This window comes from Dromiciops gliroides, chromosome 1, assembly GCF_019393635.1.
Source record: "Dromiciops gliroides isolate mDroGli1 chromosome 1, mDroGli1.pri, whole genome shotgun sequence".
NCBI lineage: Eukaryota > Metazoa > Chordata > Mammalia > Microbiotheria > Microbiotheriidae > Dromiciops > Dromiciops gliroides.
Window position 1 is genome coordinate 279,387,067 of NC_057861.1, and position 18,533 is coordinate 279,405,599.

The 18,533-nt window shown below is 34.6% G+C and overlaps 1 protein-coding gene across 1 annotated transcript in view; it reads left to right on the forward strand.

The window, feature by feature from the left end:
• PREX2 (phosphatidylinositol-3,4,5-trisphosphate dependent Rac exchange factor 2) overlaps positions 1-18,533 on the forward strand; it is a 417,236-nt gene that overhangs the window by 230,378 nt on the left and 168,325 nt on the right. Inside the window, 4 exon segments of the mRNA XM_043975911.1 lie at positions 1,188-1,336; positions 8,462-8,547; positions 13,671-13,807; positions 17,469-17,586. Coding sequence (XP_043831846.1) covers positions 1,188-1,336; positions 8,462-8,547; positions 13,671-13,807; positions 17,469-17,586 — 490 coding nt within the window.

The window sequence follows — 18,533 nt, forward strand, 5'->3', positions numbered from 1 at the left end:
AGCCAGTAATGGAGCTAATTTCTCCAACTTGAAAAATAAGTGCTTATTTCATTGAATCACCCCATTGCACATTAGGGAAGTGTTTTGTTTTGTTTTTTTCATTCTTGAGAACTTGCTCAAGCATCTTGAGTTCAATCAGTCAAAGCATCAATTAAGCCCCTAGTATGTGTCAGGTACTGTGATGAAGGATAGAGACAAAATGGGCAGAAAACAGTCCCCGCTTCCTAGGAGCTCATGGTCACATACAAGGTGTATTTGAGCACCCCAAGCTATGGTGAGAAAACCTTGGAGAAATAAAACAACTAGATGTTCTAAGAGATAGAAGTGAGGCTGGAGCATATTCCAGGAATGTTAATGCAAAAAAACAGAAACAGGAGATAGAATGAAGGGTACAAAATATAGTCATCAACTTCATGAAACCGTAGAGTAGCTAGAGGGAGCTTTATCCTAATCAAGTGCAAACTCTTTTGTTTAACATTCAAGGCCTCTATCAATGTTCAAGTCCTAAAATGGATTTTGTTGTTGTTTGAGCCATTTTCAGTCATGTCAGACTCTTCATGACCCTATTTGGGGTTTTCTTGTCAAAGAAACTGTAGTGATTTGACACTTTTTTCTCCAACTTGTTTTACAGAAACTGAGGCAAACAAGGTTATTACATTATATTAATAGAATTGGGAGTGGGGAACAGTCCCCTAACCTGATCACCTTGTGTGGCTTTGAGCAAATCACTTAACTTCCCTGGGCCTCAGGATAGTTTTCTTTAACTGCAAAATGAGAGGGCATCCTCTATGAAGTCCCTTCTAGCTCTAGTTCTATGATATGTTCCTGCAACTTGACCAAGAATCTGAACTACTTGAGGTCAGGGGATTTTATGTTTGTATATTTGTATTCCCCATGCCTACTAAAGTGATATATAGTTAGTACTTAATACTTTTAGGAACAGAATTGAATAATTACATAGCTGAGAAATGTCAGAGGCATGCTTCAAACCCAGCTTTTCTGCCTCTGATTCCAGTATTCTTTCCACCATGTAAATTGTCTTTTTTTTGCATATATGGAAATATATCAGAACTCCAAAATGTGTTGTGTTCTGTTTCACTTTTAATGTGTTTTTTTTTCAGTAAACAAAAATACATTTATTATTCAAGTATAATTTGATTTTTTCCTCTTTCTTATTTCTCTCTTAGATGGCTGGAATGGAAGTTGGGAAAAAGATTTTTGCTATTAATGGTGACCTAGTTTTTATGAGACCTTTCAATGAAGTCGACTGCTTCTTGAAATCATGCTTAAACAGCAAAAAGCCTCTCAGAGTTCTTGTGAGCACAAAACCAAGGGAGTAAGTTGTTCTACTTTCTATTTTCAAAAATGTATACAGATGAGTGAAATAACAAAGCTTTATAAGTTAATACAACTGCTAATTTCTAAAATTAAATACCCCTTTGCTTGGATTAAAATAACTGATCAACAGAGGACTTTAGAAGAAATAAGAGGAGTGACATTTATTACTTATGATAAAATATTCGGTCATATCTACAATTAAACAGGCTTATTGATATCATATTTGACTCTGAATGTATCAAGTTTATGTTGTAATAATAGAGAAAAGTATAAAAGATATTTTAGGGGCTAGAACCTTACTATATTTCTGGCTTAAAATTCTTTCCTATGGTGAAAATATGTCACCTCATTATCTCATCCTTATAATAATAATGACTCATATGATGCTTTATAGCTATTATCTCATTTGAACTTCACAGTAACTCTATGATACAGGTTTTGGTAATGGGAGAGGAATGGGTACTAGACGACTGAATTCTCTGGTATAGGGAATTCCCTGGTGAAGAAAGTCCCTCTACAAATACAGGTCAGCCACTTCTCTGTATTTTTTAGACTTAGAGAGGTGGCAAGAACTGTGAGAGATTAAAAGTAGGATTTAAAGCTAGGTTTTCTTGGTCAGGTCTCTAATTACTATGTTACTGTCTCCTCATACTTTTATTTATTGAAATGTGATGCGAAATGCATTACAACCTGATCAGTTAGTAGTTACAGATCTTTTGAAAACTTTTCAATATGATCCTTTTGTTTTTGTTTATTTATTTATCACTCTTATGGCACTTGGCACTTGCATTATAATTTTTGTTTGTTTTGTACTATTGTATCATTCTTGATAGTCTATGAGCTTGAGAGTAGAAATTCTGTTTTATTCATCACTACTTCAAACTTTCTCATAAATCTTAGGTGCTCAATAAATCCATTTTTGATCAATGAATTAATACATAATTTAATTATTATGCTGGAAGAGCAAACACAGTAATAAAAAACCAATCAGATATTCCTTAGAAATAAATCAGTGTAGACACCAATTTTTAAAAGTTTTTTTAGGGGCAGCTAGGTGATGTAGTGGATAAAGCACCAGCCCTGGATTCTGGAGGATCTGAGCTCAAATCTGACCTCAGACACTTGAGATTTACTAGCTGTGTGACCCTAGGCAAGTCACTTAATCCTCATTGCTCCCCTTCCTCCTCCCCCCGCAATATTTTTTTTTTTTGAGAACTAGCCCAAGGTAGAGGAGCAAAGAATTGGCAACAGATTGAAAATGCTGGGAAAACTGGAAAACAGTATGGCAGAAACTAGGTATAGAATAACATCTCACACCATATACTAAAATAAGGTCAAAATTGGTAAATGATGTATACATAAAAGGCATAGAATGGTTTATCTATCAGGTTTATGGACAGGGGAGGAATTTAGGACCAAAGAAGATATAGAGTGCATTACAAAATGTAAAATAGATAATTTCAATTATATAAAATTAAAAAGGTTTTACACAAACAAAACAAATGTGACCAAAATTATAAGGAAAACTGGGAAATATTTTTTGCAACAAGTATCTTTTTTAAAGTCTTCATTTCTGAAATATATAGATTACTGAGTCAAATTTATAAAAATACAAGTCATTCCCCAATTGTTAATGGTCAAAGGATATGAACAGGTACTTTTTAGACAAAGAAATCGGACCTATCTATAGTTATATGAAAAAATGCTCTAAATCACTATTGATCAGAGAAATACAAATTAAAACAACCCTGCGGTACCACCTCACACTATCAGAGTGGCAAATATGACAAAAAAGGAAAATGTTGAATGTTGGAGGGGATATGGGAAAACCTGGACACTAATCTATTTTTGGCAGAGTTGTGAACTCTGCCATAGGAATTACACTCAACCATAGGAATTATGCTCAAAAGGCTATAAAACTGTGCATACTCTTTCATCCAGCAATACATCTGTTAGGTTTTTATCCCAAAGATTTAAAAAAAAAAAGAGCAGCTCTTTTTGTGGTGACTAAGAATTGGAAATCAAAGGAATGTCCATCAATTGGGGAATAGCTAAACAAGCTGTGCTATATGATTGTAATGGAATATTATTGTGCTAAAAGAAATGACAAGCAGGATGATTTCAGAAAGACCTGAAAAGACTGATATGAGCTAACATATCAGTTAGCAATATTGTTTAATGAAGAACTGTGAATGACAACTATTATCAGCAAAACGATGATCCAAGACAATCCCAAAGGACTAATGATGAAGCAAACTATCCACCTCCAAAGAAAAAACTGATAATTATTGAACATAGACTGAAGAATGCGATTTTTAACTTTCATTTTTTCCTCTTTTTCAAGTCTTCTTATACAAAATTACTAGTATGGTAATGTTTTATATTATCACATATGTATAACCTATAACTGATTGCTTAACTACCTCATGGAGTGGGGTGGAGAGGAAGGAAGGCAGGAATAGAATTTGGAACTCAAAACTTTAAATAAAAATGTTTATTTAAAAAACAGATGTAGGTAGATCTGGGTTCAAATCCCTCTTCTGACAGGTACTAACAATGTCACTTGTCAAGTTCCTTAACCTCACCCTGTTCATGTCTCAATGAATATAAATTGCAGAGCAGGTGCTAATTTGCATTGTTAGAAAGAGTTTCCCTATCCCGATGTCACAGGTCTGGAAGAAAAAAATAATAATCAAAATATATTGTTCTGCTATTAATTTGTCTTCCCTTTTGGTTTATTCCTCTTAAAATGATCAAGCTTGTCACAAATTTTGCATTAACTAAGAGTAAATAGAATTAGAATGAAAATATAAAGACTATACACAAAGTAAAGTTGATAGATTTAAGTTAGGGGTTCTAACAACTATTTGGAATATTCAGAAGCCTTTTTTGTTTAATATTGGGTTCAGAGCTGTGTTCTATGAAATTGAGATTATTAGAAGTCCAGCTTTCAGATAAGTGAAGTTGAAATATTCATTATCAGGGTTCTTTTACTTCAAAATGTCAGATTCTCCCTTGTTCCCAAGTTGTTTTCTGAATATGTTAAATCCCTACCTAGCTTTTTGGAAACAATGGGTAAGCTAGGTGGCTCAGTGGATAGAGCACTGGCCCTGGATTCAGGAGTACCTGAGTTCAAATCCGGCCTCAGACACTTAACACTTACTAGCTGTGTGACCTTGGGCAAGTCACTTAACCCCAATTGCCTCACTAAAAAAGAAAAAAAAGAAAAAAAAAAGTAGTCTGAAAGAATGAATGTGCCTCTCATTATGTGCCTAACTTGCTTTTAGAGGGTAAATGAGGTAAGAAGATGATGGTTTTCTTTTCCCATCCTTACTACCTAAACTATAACTAGTACTTTTTCCTGAGTGACAAGAGCACTTTTATAGAATGTGTCTCCCTCCTTGAAATTCCCCTTTGTCCTATGCAGAAAAAGTGTTACTTATGCATCTCCTGATCATACTCAGTCACCTCTGCTTTCCTGAACTCTTACTCTTCTGTCCATTTTTCAACTGGAGAATGGTGAGGAACTTTGGGGAAAAGAATTTAAAAAATAAGAGAGTTGGAAAATACTCTACTATTTCTTCCTCTCCACCACATTTATATATGGCATACTATGTGCTGTGTGCTAATCACTTTATAACTGTTATCTCATTGGATCCTTACAACAACCCTGGGGGCTAGGTACTATTATTATCCTCATTTTGCAGATGAGAATAACTGGACTGTCAGTAGTTATGTGATTTGCTCATATTTACACAATTAGTAAATGTTTGAGACTGGAATTGAGATCAGGGCTTCCTGACTCCATCATGCCTTTATATTCCTATTTTCCATTCCCCTCTCCATCCACTGGGACACCCAAATGTTATAGAATAAAAGGGAAGTCTGAGAGGGAAATATTGGAGAGACACTCCAAAGAGGTTTATACACACCCAAAAATGGAAGGGAAAAATTGTAGCAGCTAAAAGAAGACTTAGGTTGCTACTTCTTTTTATTCCTTCTTTATTGATTCAGGTCTGGTATCTGTTTTACCTGCAGGTGTTTTCTATTACATGAATATTACATTGAAAAAAGTTCTCCCTTATTTGCAGATTTTTTTCATTTTAAGACTTTTGTTTCATTCAATCACATTACTTTTTATTCCATTTCAACTCTGACAATATTATTCTGTCTGCTTTTCTTAGTTCAGCAGCACATTTTATTCCTTTTGTCGGATTGTCACATTTTTTACATTGGAAAAGCTAACCTTTTCTCTTTATTTTTTTAAAGACTGTAGTACTTCCTAACCTGTGCTTCATACACCTTAAACTTTTTGCACTGGCTTTCTATTTCTTTTTTTCTCTTATTCCCTGATACATGTATCTATATTTTTTCATCTCTTTAAGTCTTTTTCCATTTTGTAACAGGTAATAAAATATAATGGTCAATATCATCATGGCCTTTTAAAATTTTTAACTCTTTGCCCTTGATAATATATTAAGAAACCTTTATAATGATTTCTTTTTTAATATTTTACCAGTGTTATCTCCGTAAGTAATCCCACACACATATTAGTCTCTGCAGGAAACATTATATCTTAATTCCTAAGGCAAATTAAATTTATCCTTTCCCCCATAATATGGTATTTCAAGTAGGAAGATATGTTTGCCAAAGTTAGTCATCCTAAAGCACGGTGAGAGTCTACATTTCTTTTCCCAGAATACTGTAATGATTGGAATGATGCCACCTACTGGAGACTTGCTGTGGAAAGCTCCACCATGAGGAAAATGCCTCAGAGGCATTGTGGCTTTTCCTTGGCGTCAGGAAATGACGTTTGCTCATGGGTGCTGTCTATCAAGGCTACCAGCCAATCAACTTGAGGAGCCTCCTATGGTCTGGGAGGAGACAGGAAGGAGGAAAGGGAGCCTGCGCAGAGAGCGCTGGCCTTTTGGCTTCCGGACTTGATGGTGGTGGCGGTAGAGGACTTCACAGGAAATTTGAGGAAAGATAGGAATGCCAGGCTGTTAGAATTCTGTTCTCAATCCTTTTCTTTCTATTTTCCAATAAACCCTTAAAAACCTAAACTCATTTTATCAGTGATTTTTAGTCAGTTTCCCCCAAACTGGGGGAACAGATTAGAATCCACATTTAGAATCTTAAATTACACAATACACTTGTGTTTTTCACAGGCTGTACTAAGGAGAATAGAATGACCTGACTAGAGGTCAGAGTAGGATCCACATTCCATCATAATATTAAAGTTACAGACAGACTATATTTCAAAACGGCCTAAGAGACCACTTTTGCTACCTGAGAATACAAGAGGGAGAAAAATTCAGCAAACCTTTAAAGCTCTAAGTTATTTCAGCAAAAGGAGGATTTATCCACCATTAAAATTAGAATGGGCTTCTCTCTATACCTCTTCATGAACACTCTAACAGACATTTGTCCTCTTTTCTTTCTTGCAGCCAATGTTCTTTCATTCTGAATTGTATTATTGACAAGCACTGGCAAAATAAATGAAACGTTGAAGACTGGTACTATTCAAAGAAAGTACATTCAACCCTGCATACCAAAAGGGTAGAGATTTGAGAAAACAGATTTTTCTGATGTCAGTCCTATCAATATGAAAATAATTTATCTTTGTGTAAACTAATTTACAATAAAACTATCAAGGATAGTTTGGTGCCATGGAAGAATCCATTGCTTTGGACTTAGAGGTCTTGGGTTCAAATACTTTTTCTGCCACTTAATAACTCTATATTCTTGGGTAAATCACTTTATTTCCCTGTGACTTAGCTTCCTCCTCTGCAACACACAAGGGTCAGATTGGAAGGCCCATCAGGTTCCTTCTGGCTCTAGATCTAGGATCTTAAGATCTACTAAATAAATTATTTTCATTTCTATTAGAGTACTTGTATAGCTTCTATTTCAGGTGAGTATTTTGCCTTTTCCCACAGAACTAAACCCAGTTAATGACCCATTCTGAAATATTCAGTGCGATGAATTGGCCAAACCAATAGTTTAGAGGGGTAGCCATAGTGCTGTGACATACTTTTCTGTAATTAACCCTTCATGTTACCTTACTTCAGACTGCTTAACATGTCCTTGAAGTGTTAGTGAAATTTGTTTTCATGATTTTATAGACCTTATAATTTTATAATTTTCATCACTTTCCCATTTGGAAACTACCTTTTATCATCAGTATGAAAATTATCTACTCATATTTATTATATACACTTCATTCAATCATCTATTCATTCATGCTTATTTTTCCTCAGTTTGTTTTTATAACTAGACATAATTTTTGGAAAATGTATTGGGATTTTAAGCAGTTTTCTGTGTGATATTCCATTTATTTTAAGTGTGCCTAATGTTCTTGATTTCCCCCCTTCTTATTTATTGCAAGCCTTCTGATTTTCTTTAATTTTTGTATGGTTTTTGTGAAGTTCATTTTAGCATACTTCTTGTTCAGCTTTGCTTCTTTTTAGATTTATTATTTTATTTCCCCCCAATTGCTTGTAAAAACAATTTCTAACATTCATTTTAAAAATTTTGAATTCCAAGTTTTTTCACTTCCTATAAACCACTCCCAGTGAGCAGGCAAGCAATTTGATATAGCTTATATATTTGTAGCCAGGTAAGCCATTTCCATATTATTCATATTGTAAAAGAAAACAGACAAAAAACTCAAGAAAAATAAAGTAAGTAAAAAAGAATTATGCTTCAATCTGTATTCAGACACCATCAGTTGTTTCTCTAGGGGTGGATAGCATTTTTCATCATAAGTTCTTCAGAGTTCCCTTGGATCATTGTATTGCTGAGAATAGCTGTCATTCAAAGTTCAGCTTTGTTTCTTTATGTGATACTAAAAAGTTAATTACAAGAACAAAACTAACAAAATATGATATTTAGTTTATTTTCTATATTGCTTGAAATAGCTATTTCTTGGAGCCATTCTTGGAGAATTCTGCAGAATTCTGTTTAAATGTTCTATTTTTCATGTAATTAAAATAGAATAATCTCAACTTTCATATTATTTTACATTAATTTTATAATCTAAATGCATAACAGATTAAGTATATATGTGTTTTAATGACCATTAAACCTTTATTGTTTTATTTTGGGTTTTGATTGAAATTAGGACAGTGAAAATTCCAGATTCAGCAGATGGTCTTGGATTCCAGATTCGGGGATTTGGTCCTTCTGTGGTACATGCTGTTGGAAGAGGTATGAAATTCAATCTAAGTGTCAGATTTTTTTTTTCTGATTTACTACCTTTATTCTTCAAATTTCTTATTGGGTTATATTAATGATATAGTTAGCATTTTGAACTTGTTCATATTTCACTTTTTAATCCAATGGTAATAGATTTTTAAAAAAAATACCATGTTGTGGGTGTAGATAGGTGGTACAATGGATAAAGCACCAGCCCTGGATTCAGGAGTAACTGAGTTCAAATCTTGCCTCAGACACTTGACACTTACTAGCTGTGTGACCCTGGGCAAGTCACTTAACCCTCATTTCCCTGCCCCAAAATATAGTATGTTGACTGTTTTTTTTCCATTTTCCTTTTGAAAACAAAATTTCTAATTTCAATTGGGTAGCCAATAAAGATTTATTGCTCTCTTACCATGTGTCAGACACTGTGTTAAAAGCTGGGTATACAAATTGAAGCAGAAAGAAAAAAATAGTACTTCCTCTCAAGGAGTTTATATACTAGTAGGGAAACATAACACATAATAAGAAGCTTAAAAAAAAGGGTTTGGGGAAAAAAGCTACTTAGCCAACAAATGGTAGAGAAAGTCTTTTGGAAATGAGTCAGTTGTTCAATCTGGGGAAGGATGAAGACATCTTTGACTGGAACCTCTTCCTTAAATTAGAGGTTCTGGGAAGAATCATCCAGTCAGAAGGTGAGGCCACTGGAGTTGAAGGTACTTCCAATGTGAGAAGTTGGCCTGGAATTGAATGAGCATCCAGGGTGAAGAAGTTTATCACTGATGCAAGATTGCTAATGAAAATAGGTAGTCTTACAAATGTCTCAAAGCATACTCCAGTTCTGCCTAGGTTGTCTTTTAATCATAGCTTTTTTTTAAACATATTCATTTTTTTGGTCATTTCCAAATGGTTATTTTTATCCAAATTCCATCCATGTGAATATTCAAGATCAGAATTATCTGCAAGATTAAAAGTGATTCATTGGACAGAAAATAACTGAACTCATGTTAGAGCAGTGAAGAAAATGGGTAAATATTTTAATTGCTTAATTAAAAATATTAACTTATACTATGCAAATGGTTTATTCAAGTTATAGTCACTTTAAGAAGATATATAAATTAATAATTGAACCCATGCTAGTGCAGTGAAGAAAATTTAAGAAAGTAGTTGCCAAATATAGTAAACAGCTTGCTATCTTTTATGAGATAACTTTATAGTTGAAAAACATTTGTGTCTATTCTGGGACACATAATACTTACTAAGAAATTAGACATTTGTTAATGTGATCAATATGAAATATTAACATTTGATTGAGTGATTTTGACTACAGCATTAAAGAACTTTACAGCTCCAGGTCAGAATCTAATTGATCTAAAAATTTAATGTTATACAGAAACTTTCAAACCAAGTATATTTCATCAAATGCTGATTCAATCCTCTGAAAATTCTCTGCAAGGAAGTTTATTAAGATATTTTTATTAAAATAAAATAAAATTTTAAAAATGAATTAAAAATAAAAAACATTTTTCTTAAAATTTTTATAATATGGATTGTTACACAGTTAAAAATTTTCATAATACACTAATTTTGTAATGCTCCAAAATGCGATACCAAAACTAGATGCCTTACTTTTCATTTTTCTAACATAAAGGTATATCTCCCCCTTTTTGGCCTTGGAGAATAATTTAAAAGATCACTGATATTCTCTTTCTGCTTGAATATTATCACTAAAGGAAAATGCTTCAGTCAGAATAATGTAAAGTACAATGTAGAAGCTCTGACAAGACAAAAAGAGGCTAAAGACAGTCGTTGGCCTTAATCTATTTGGGGAGAAGTATACTTCATCAGTTTGTAAAACTTGCTACCAAGTAAATAATTGACTTTATGTTTCATGAAAAATATGAATCTGAAATCAAACACATTTTTAAAGGGAAGCGTGCAATTTGACAGAACTATCTTGGGTTTTAGTGAGATGGACAGATTTTCCCACAAGATATCTGCTATCTTTGGCTGTCTACAGGACAACAGATGCATGTTTTGGCTCAGAGTATAGTACTGCACTGAGGCAGTGGTAGTATATCTTCATGTGGGAACCAGTTTCACCTTTTTTTCTAACATCTTCATTTGTAACATTTGCTTCTTTTAGACTGAGGGGAATTTTCCCATACTGAAAACTAGTTGTCAGCTAATTACTTCTAGTCAATTTATCAACAGTTTAGATTTCCTTATCTTAAGCTTATTTCTGTGACAAAATAAAAGGACTGGAGATTTAAAGAAAATAAACTAAGTCCATACAAAATAATAATATTTTGTAACACTTGCCTTTTAAGAACAGTTTGCAAATCAGAGCAAAAAAATTAAATTGCTACATATGCATATAAAGATGTACCTAGAAGAAAAGCTAGGTCATATCTCAGTAGATTTTTTCAATCTCATATTTAGGTTGATTTACTTTTAATAGGAAAATATTTTTATGGTATTAAGGAAAAATCCATAATATCAGTCAATCAATAAGGACTTACTATGCGGCAGCCATTGTGCTAAACACTGGGGATGTAAACAAAGGCAAAAGATAGTTCCTGCTTTCAAAGGACTCTCAGTCTAATGGGGGAAACAAGAAGTACACAAATATATGCAAACAAGGTATGAATGGGATAAATAAGAAATTATTAATGGAGGGAAGATATTACAATTGAAAGGGATTAAAAAGGATTTTGATAGAAGGTTCAATTTTAGTTGGGTTTGAAGGATGACAGGGAAGAAAGGAGGCAGAGATGAGGAGGGAGCAGTTCTAGGTAGGGGAGACAGCCAGAGAAAATTCCCAGAGATGAGAGATGGAGAGTCTTGTTTGTAGAGCAGTAAGGATGCCAGTGTCCCTGGATGGAAGAGGGCATTTTAGGGGGCTTTGTGTGTGAAAGGTATAAAAAGACTCAAAGGTAGGGCAGGGATAGGTTATGAAGGGCTTTGAATGACAGAAGATTTGAATTTGATCCTGGAGGTAAATAAATATTAGTGATCAGAATAGAATTATATATTAATTATTGCAGGGGACCAGTGTGGTCACCTAGTCAGTCTAACCCCATAAATGATTCATGAATCTCTATACTGAATCCTCAATAAGTGGTAGGTAATACAACCTCAGTTTGAATATTACCAATAATTTGGAACTCACTGTCTATTGTGACATTTTAAAAGTTCAAGAGACAGAGTTTCTGAGTAATTAATCATTTTATTAATAGTACTAGCATTTCATTAATAGAGGATCAGTGACACTTTCAAATGCCAAAGACCTCTCATGGTGGTGGGCTCAGTTTATGCCCTTGGAAGAGTAGGTGTTTTGATTATTAATATGAGGGAGAAATAATCATTTCTCCTCACTAGTGAATGTTATAGACAAATCTAAGAATGTTAGTTCTTCCTTGTCTCCTTTATTTCAAACTACCTACTGTCACATACCAATTTGCTCTATTTTTATCTCATAATTACTTCACAAAATAGATCTAATCATTATTATACATTTTTGTTGTTGTTGAGTCATTTTCAGTCATGTCCAACTCTCTGTGTCCCCATTTGAGGTTTTGTCAGCAAAGATACTGGAGTGGTTTCTATTTCCTTTTTCAGCTCATTTTACAGATGAGGCAAACCAGATTAAGTGACTTGCCCAGGGTCACACAGCTAATAGGTGACTCAGGGGAGATTTGAACGAGTTGTTCTGACTCCAGGCCTGTCACTCCATCCACTAACTGCCTAATATATCTTATTTGTACATTTCAGATTTCAACTCAGGTATTCTTGACTCCAGGGTTCACACTCTATCCATTGCATCACCCCACCATATAGTTGAAAGATAGCTATTATGGTTCTGTAGGTATTCTCTTTTCCATGTTAATATCTCTTGTTCTTTTAACCATTCATCATATTGACATATGTTTAAGTTTCATTATCATCCTCAGCTACTACCTTCTGGATCTCATTTTGTTCTTCTCTCTCTAAAGATAGAGCAATGTGGTAAGAGAAAGTTAAAGTCTATCAAGACTGTCACCTTTCTTCTGAACATCTTACTTGTATTAATGCAGACAAAATTGAATTAATTTTTTTTGTCTAGGCAATGCAATGATAATCTTATTCATTAATAGCCTATTGTATTTATTCAAAGGTGAGACAACTGAAGGCTAGTCAGGAAATAAAATAAGTCTGGAAGGGCACTGAAATAAGCTAATAAATGTTTTCCATGTTTTATTACAGAGATAAATCTCTATATTTAAGCTTGAACCCACAAAGACAGAATGAATTTAAGCAAATATCAGAATAGCTGAGGAAAAGAAGTTTTGTTTTTGTGTCCTTAGCAAATTGGGGGAACTGAGTGGCCCAACAGAGAACTGGGCCTGAAGTCAGGAAGGCCTGAATTCAAACCCAGCCTCAGACACTTACTAGTTGTGTGACTTTGGCCATTTAACCTCTGTCTACTCTAGTAATTTAAACATTGTCCACCTCAGTTTCTTCAATCATAAAATAGTAATAATAAGAGCACCTACCACAACAACAGGCTTGCCCTAAATATTAATTGAACTAATATTTGTAAAGCACTTACACAATGCCTGGCACATAGTAGGTGCTGTCGCTGTCGTCCTTTTTAAAAAATTTGTATAATTGCTTCTCCTCTTCAATTTGATGAGTAGGAACAGAAAATCTGTGAGATATATATATATACACAAACACACACACAAACATATATACACACATACTAATATATTTATATGTATGTGTATATATGTGTGTGTATATTTTTTCTACAAGATTTTTTTCTTGTTAAAACTTCTCTTTGGGGTGCCTATGTTAGGTTTTTTCAGTATAATTCTGCTTCAATGTTAAGTTATTGGCAATTAACATCATAAATGGCAAGATGAAACATTTTAGACTTTCTGACTTTAGGATTACATGTTTTAGGAAATTAGATTGATGTGATCTTGAAAGGGGGAATAAATCCCTGTAATTAATATTAGAAAAGTTGCTTTGTAATACTTTTGCAAATGAATTTCCTGTGAGGGATTAAAAGTATTTCCTTTAGTTACTGCTAGAATAATAATTTAAAAATACTTAAGTTAAATTTTGGCAATTTTCCCATTTTTTTAAAGGTACTGTGGCTGCAGCTGCTGGTCTTCACCCTGGACAGTGCATAATCAAAGTAAATGGAATTAATGTCAGCAAGGAGACACATGCTAGTGTAATTGCCCATGTCACAGCCTGTAGGAAATATAGGCGACCAATGAAGGTAACTCCCCATTCTGTTTGTCATCTTATTCTTGCTAAGTAGAAATCCATGCCTACCCTGGAGTATAGAAGAGCACAATTAGATAATAGCAAGATGATGTTAATTTCCTGTTCAAAAGTCAGCTTTTAGCTCAGCATTTCAACTCTCATATTGACAATGGATAAAATTGGTTTTATTTATACACAACTGGCTATTGTTATCTACATCACAAAAGTATTAGTTTAAAGGATTGCATTCTTTTGTTATAGAATAGAACCATTGCCTATTTAGAAGGTGCTCCAAGAAAAAAAAGGTCCCATTTTAATGTCAGAGCTAACTTCATCATATTAGAATTCTGAAGATTGGTCTTTTTCTTGACCCTGTAGTGCTTTAGAAAATTACACTGAGTTATACATGCATGGGATTGTAAAGAGTGCCTTTCTGCATCTGAAGTGTGTCTGTATTTCTGTAATGTAACACTGCCCCAGAAGAAACTCAGTGATTCATGCAATTTGTGCTTTGTTAGTGATTATTTATGTATTTGGCAGAGGCAACTAGATGCCTCAGTGAATACAGTACTGGGCCAGAAGTCAAGAGGACCTGAGTTCAAATTTGACCTCAGCCACTTACTAGCCATGTGACCCTGGGCAAGTCACCTACTCTCTGTTTGCCTAGAAGATAGCTAGGTGGATAAATGATAGAGTGCTGGAGTCAGGAAGACTTGACTTCAAATTCAGCTTCAGACATTTACCAGCTGTGTCATCCTGGCCAAGTCACCTAACCTCTGTTTGCCTTAATCTACTGGAGAAGGAAATGGCAAACCACTCCAGTATCTTTGCTAAGAAAACCCCATGGACAATGTTATGATCCATGGAGTCACAAAGACTCAGACAGAACTGAACAACTGAACAACAACAAAATTTATGTATTTATGAGCTTAAAAAATTAAGGCTATATATTTTTGCCTTTTTTTGAAATGTAAAACCTTTATATATATATATACATACACACACACACACATATATATATAGATATATATTTCCCCCCCTCCCCCCACCCCGAGGCTGGTTAACATGGAATCCAAGGATCATTGAGCTAGAACTGGGTGGGGAGACATTAGAGGTCAATGTGTCCAACCTCCTTACTTTACAGATGAGGAAATTGAGACCTAGAGAAGTTAAATAACATGTTCTGAAGGTGACACACAGGTAGCAAATGACAGAGTGAGAATAGTCTAGGTCCTCTAACTCCAAATCCAGTACTCTTTTCAGTGTCCTGTCTACTTCCCCAATAGTTCTCAAAACCTATTGAGCTCTGCAAACCTATCCTTATTACCAAAGAAAAAGAAACATTAAAAACTCTACCTCACGAAACCATGTCAAAAAAATTATTGGGGGTAGCTAGGTGGCACAGTGGATAGAGCACTGGCCCTGAAGTCTGGAGGACCTGAGTTCAAATCCGGCCTCAGACACTTAACACTTACTAGTTGTGTGACCTTGGGCAAGTCACTTAACCCCAATTGCCTCATCCCCTCAAAAAAATTTATTGGATTTTTTTCAATGTTTCCTGCTTAAGGAGGTTAACAGATGCTTTAATTTTTAACCAAACTTGTGAAATAAGCAGGAAAAATTCTTTCATTTAGATACTTAGCATCATGAAGAGATTTTCATACTTCTCACAAAATTACAAATGCTAGAAATGTTTTCAGGGTCATTTAGTTTGACATGACTCTGACTAGAAATCCTCAAGTTGTCATTGAGGCTTGAAGAATTCCAGTGATGGAGAACTCACTACTTCATGAGGCAGTCCATTGTTCTACTTGGGACAGCTCTAATTGTTAGAAATCTCTCCATTCCTTTACCGCCAACCCAATTCCAAAACCCTTGCCATTATGTTGATTTGACATTTGCCTCACTGCAACTCATTTGAATGTCGCTCTTATGTCAAGCAGGAAAAAAATAATGAAATTGCATTTTGTCATGACAGTCTTTTTCTCACTCCATTTTTTCCCTAGTAGATCAAGTTTGGATATTGTCATGAGAGAAAGTGGTGGGGGTCATTAGGTATTCCTCTATAAAGAATATACTCTTGGGGCCAGTAGGTAGTACAGTGGATAAAGCACTGGCCCTGGATTCAGGAGGATCTAATTTCAAATCTGGCCTCAGATACTTGACACTTACTAGCTGTGTCACCTTGGACAAGTCCCTTAACCCTCATTGCACCACACCAAAAAAAACTACTCTTGCTCACAATCGAATTAGAATTAAAATGGTCTTTTATTTGGCACAAGAGAAAGTCACCAAGATGTAAGTGGAAGAGATGGGTTAGAAACCTCTTCCTCCCAGAGCAGAAGGAAGGCAGAAGGTTTTATAGAGGATAGATGAGGTGACCACCTAAAAATTGAAAATTCCTTTTGGGGGTGGGGTGGGGAAAGATTCCTGAGAGTCAAGGGGATTTTTTTTTTTAATGATAGTCCTGACCTCTGGAGTTATGTCTGTCTCCTAGCTCAGGTAGTAACCACAAAGAACTGTTTTCCCCTGCTATAGAATTTTATTTCCCCTTACTTCTTAGATGTGTCTGTCCTGATATGTAGTTGGCCAGTTTAAACTTTAATAGTCCCTTGACTTCTTGATATGTCTGTCCTGTTATCTGGTCATCCTAAGCCCCATGTCAGGTATTATCTTTACATTTTGTTGATATCTTTAATTTTTACATGACCAAAATTTCTCCTAACATCCCACTCATTTTCACTCTCCAGAAAGTATTCCAACATTATAAAAATATCTTTAAATAAAAGCAAAAAATAAAGGAAAAGAAAAAAATCAGCAAAATTGATAAATACGATGAAAATATATTCAATGTTCCACACCTGTGGAAAATACCACTGCAAAAGAGCAGGGTCAAAGTATCTTTTCATATCTTCTTTTTTCTTCTTCTATTTTGTATTTTATTTTTCCTTTTATTAAATTTGAGTTCCAAATTCTCTCCCTCCCTCTCTTTCTCTCCTGCCCACTCCTTGAGATAATAAGCAATTTGATATAGATTATATGCCTGCAGGAGCCACGTTAAATATTTCATACCATTATAGATCTTGCTTTCATCAGTAGATTTCCAATATATCATTGAAGTTAGGTTATACATTTTAACACTTTATGGTAAAAGTATTCTATAAAAAGAAATTCATAATTGAGTAATTTCAGTATATAATTTTAAATATAACCCATTCATCTTTTCAGAAGTTTTACTTTGTTTCACTACTGTTTAGTGTAAATAATGTTTATTTACCTTTTTTTTCACATTTTCATTCTTTTAAAACAAGCTACAAGAAAAAATAAACTGCATTAAGAATTTTGAACTGTAGAGGACAGCTAGGTGGTGCAGTGGATAAAGAACCGGCCCTGGATTCAGGAGGATCTGAGCGCAAATTCAGCCTCGTCACTTGACACTTACTAGCTGTATGCCCCAGGACGAGTCATTTAACCCTCATTGCCCCACTAAAAAAAAAGAATTTTGAACCGTAGATAAATTATATACTTTTAATAACTTTTAAAGTGAGGGAGCTTTTATTTTATTTTATTTTTTTAATATTGTGTGGTTTTGTTTTACATGCATGTGCACATACCTTTGGGGACTATTGCATAGAGAGAGCATTTATAGCCTTTGACATTCTTTCCCATTTCAGCAAGATTCCATACAGTGGGTCTATAACAGCATTGAGAGTGCCCAAGAAGATCTTCAGAAAACAAATTCCAAACCTCCTGGGGATGATGGAGGGGATGCTTTTGATTGCAAAGTGGAAGGTATTACATTTCCCCATATAACATTCTTTTTCATTTTTGTTTATCTTATAATTATAGATCTTCTTCAACAAAAGTACTTCTGTGAGAATACCCTATTGATTACCAAAGAAAAATAGATAATCTCTTCATTGTAAGAGCTTTAGAAAATCATGGCTTTATTACTGGTATCGTGAAAAAATGTAACATCTCACTTGTCACTGAAATACCAAGTAACTCTTGTGAAATCAAGACATTTTCCTAGAATAGCACTTTCATGTAAATGTTCAGGTAATTTAAGTATGAAGTATTCTGTTGAAAATAATACAATAATAGCATATATTTCTGAACTTTGTTACAGTTGTAAAATTGAAAATTGATTTTCATTCTAGTTTTAAGACCTTGTCAAGCTGGTATAGGTTTTAAATCTCTCCCATGTCAAGTAAGTCCAAACTCCCTACCTTAGTAACTTCACCCTTCACCCACATTCCCTAGAAACTTGCCTGAAGTCCCAGCTTTTATCAAATCAATTTAGGATTAAATTCTGTTGTGAATCGAATTTCTGCCTTTGTTGTCTTTGTCTCTTCCTGAGTCACTGAAGTCCAATGACAAGACACAAATCAGGAAGATTGGTGAAGTTTCTAGATGTAGTGGGTGACCTTGACATCTTCAAATCTGACCTAACGCCTCTAAGTGCTCTGCTCCATAATACCCGCTTCATCTATCCTTATGGCTGGTGGACCATTGGAACAAATTATTCTCATCCTCCCATTCCTATAGTGAAAGTCTTCACGTGCTTGGATTAGATATCCACATAGCTCACCAACAGGTTTGAGGCCTCTTGCTTACCTTTAACCTGATTTAGCTGATCTCCTGACATAGTTTATCAGGATGTGGCCCCTGCACAAGCTACAGCTTCTTGGAGCCACAAGTAAGAGTTGGGTGAATCAGGTGGACACCAAAGGTGGATG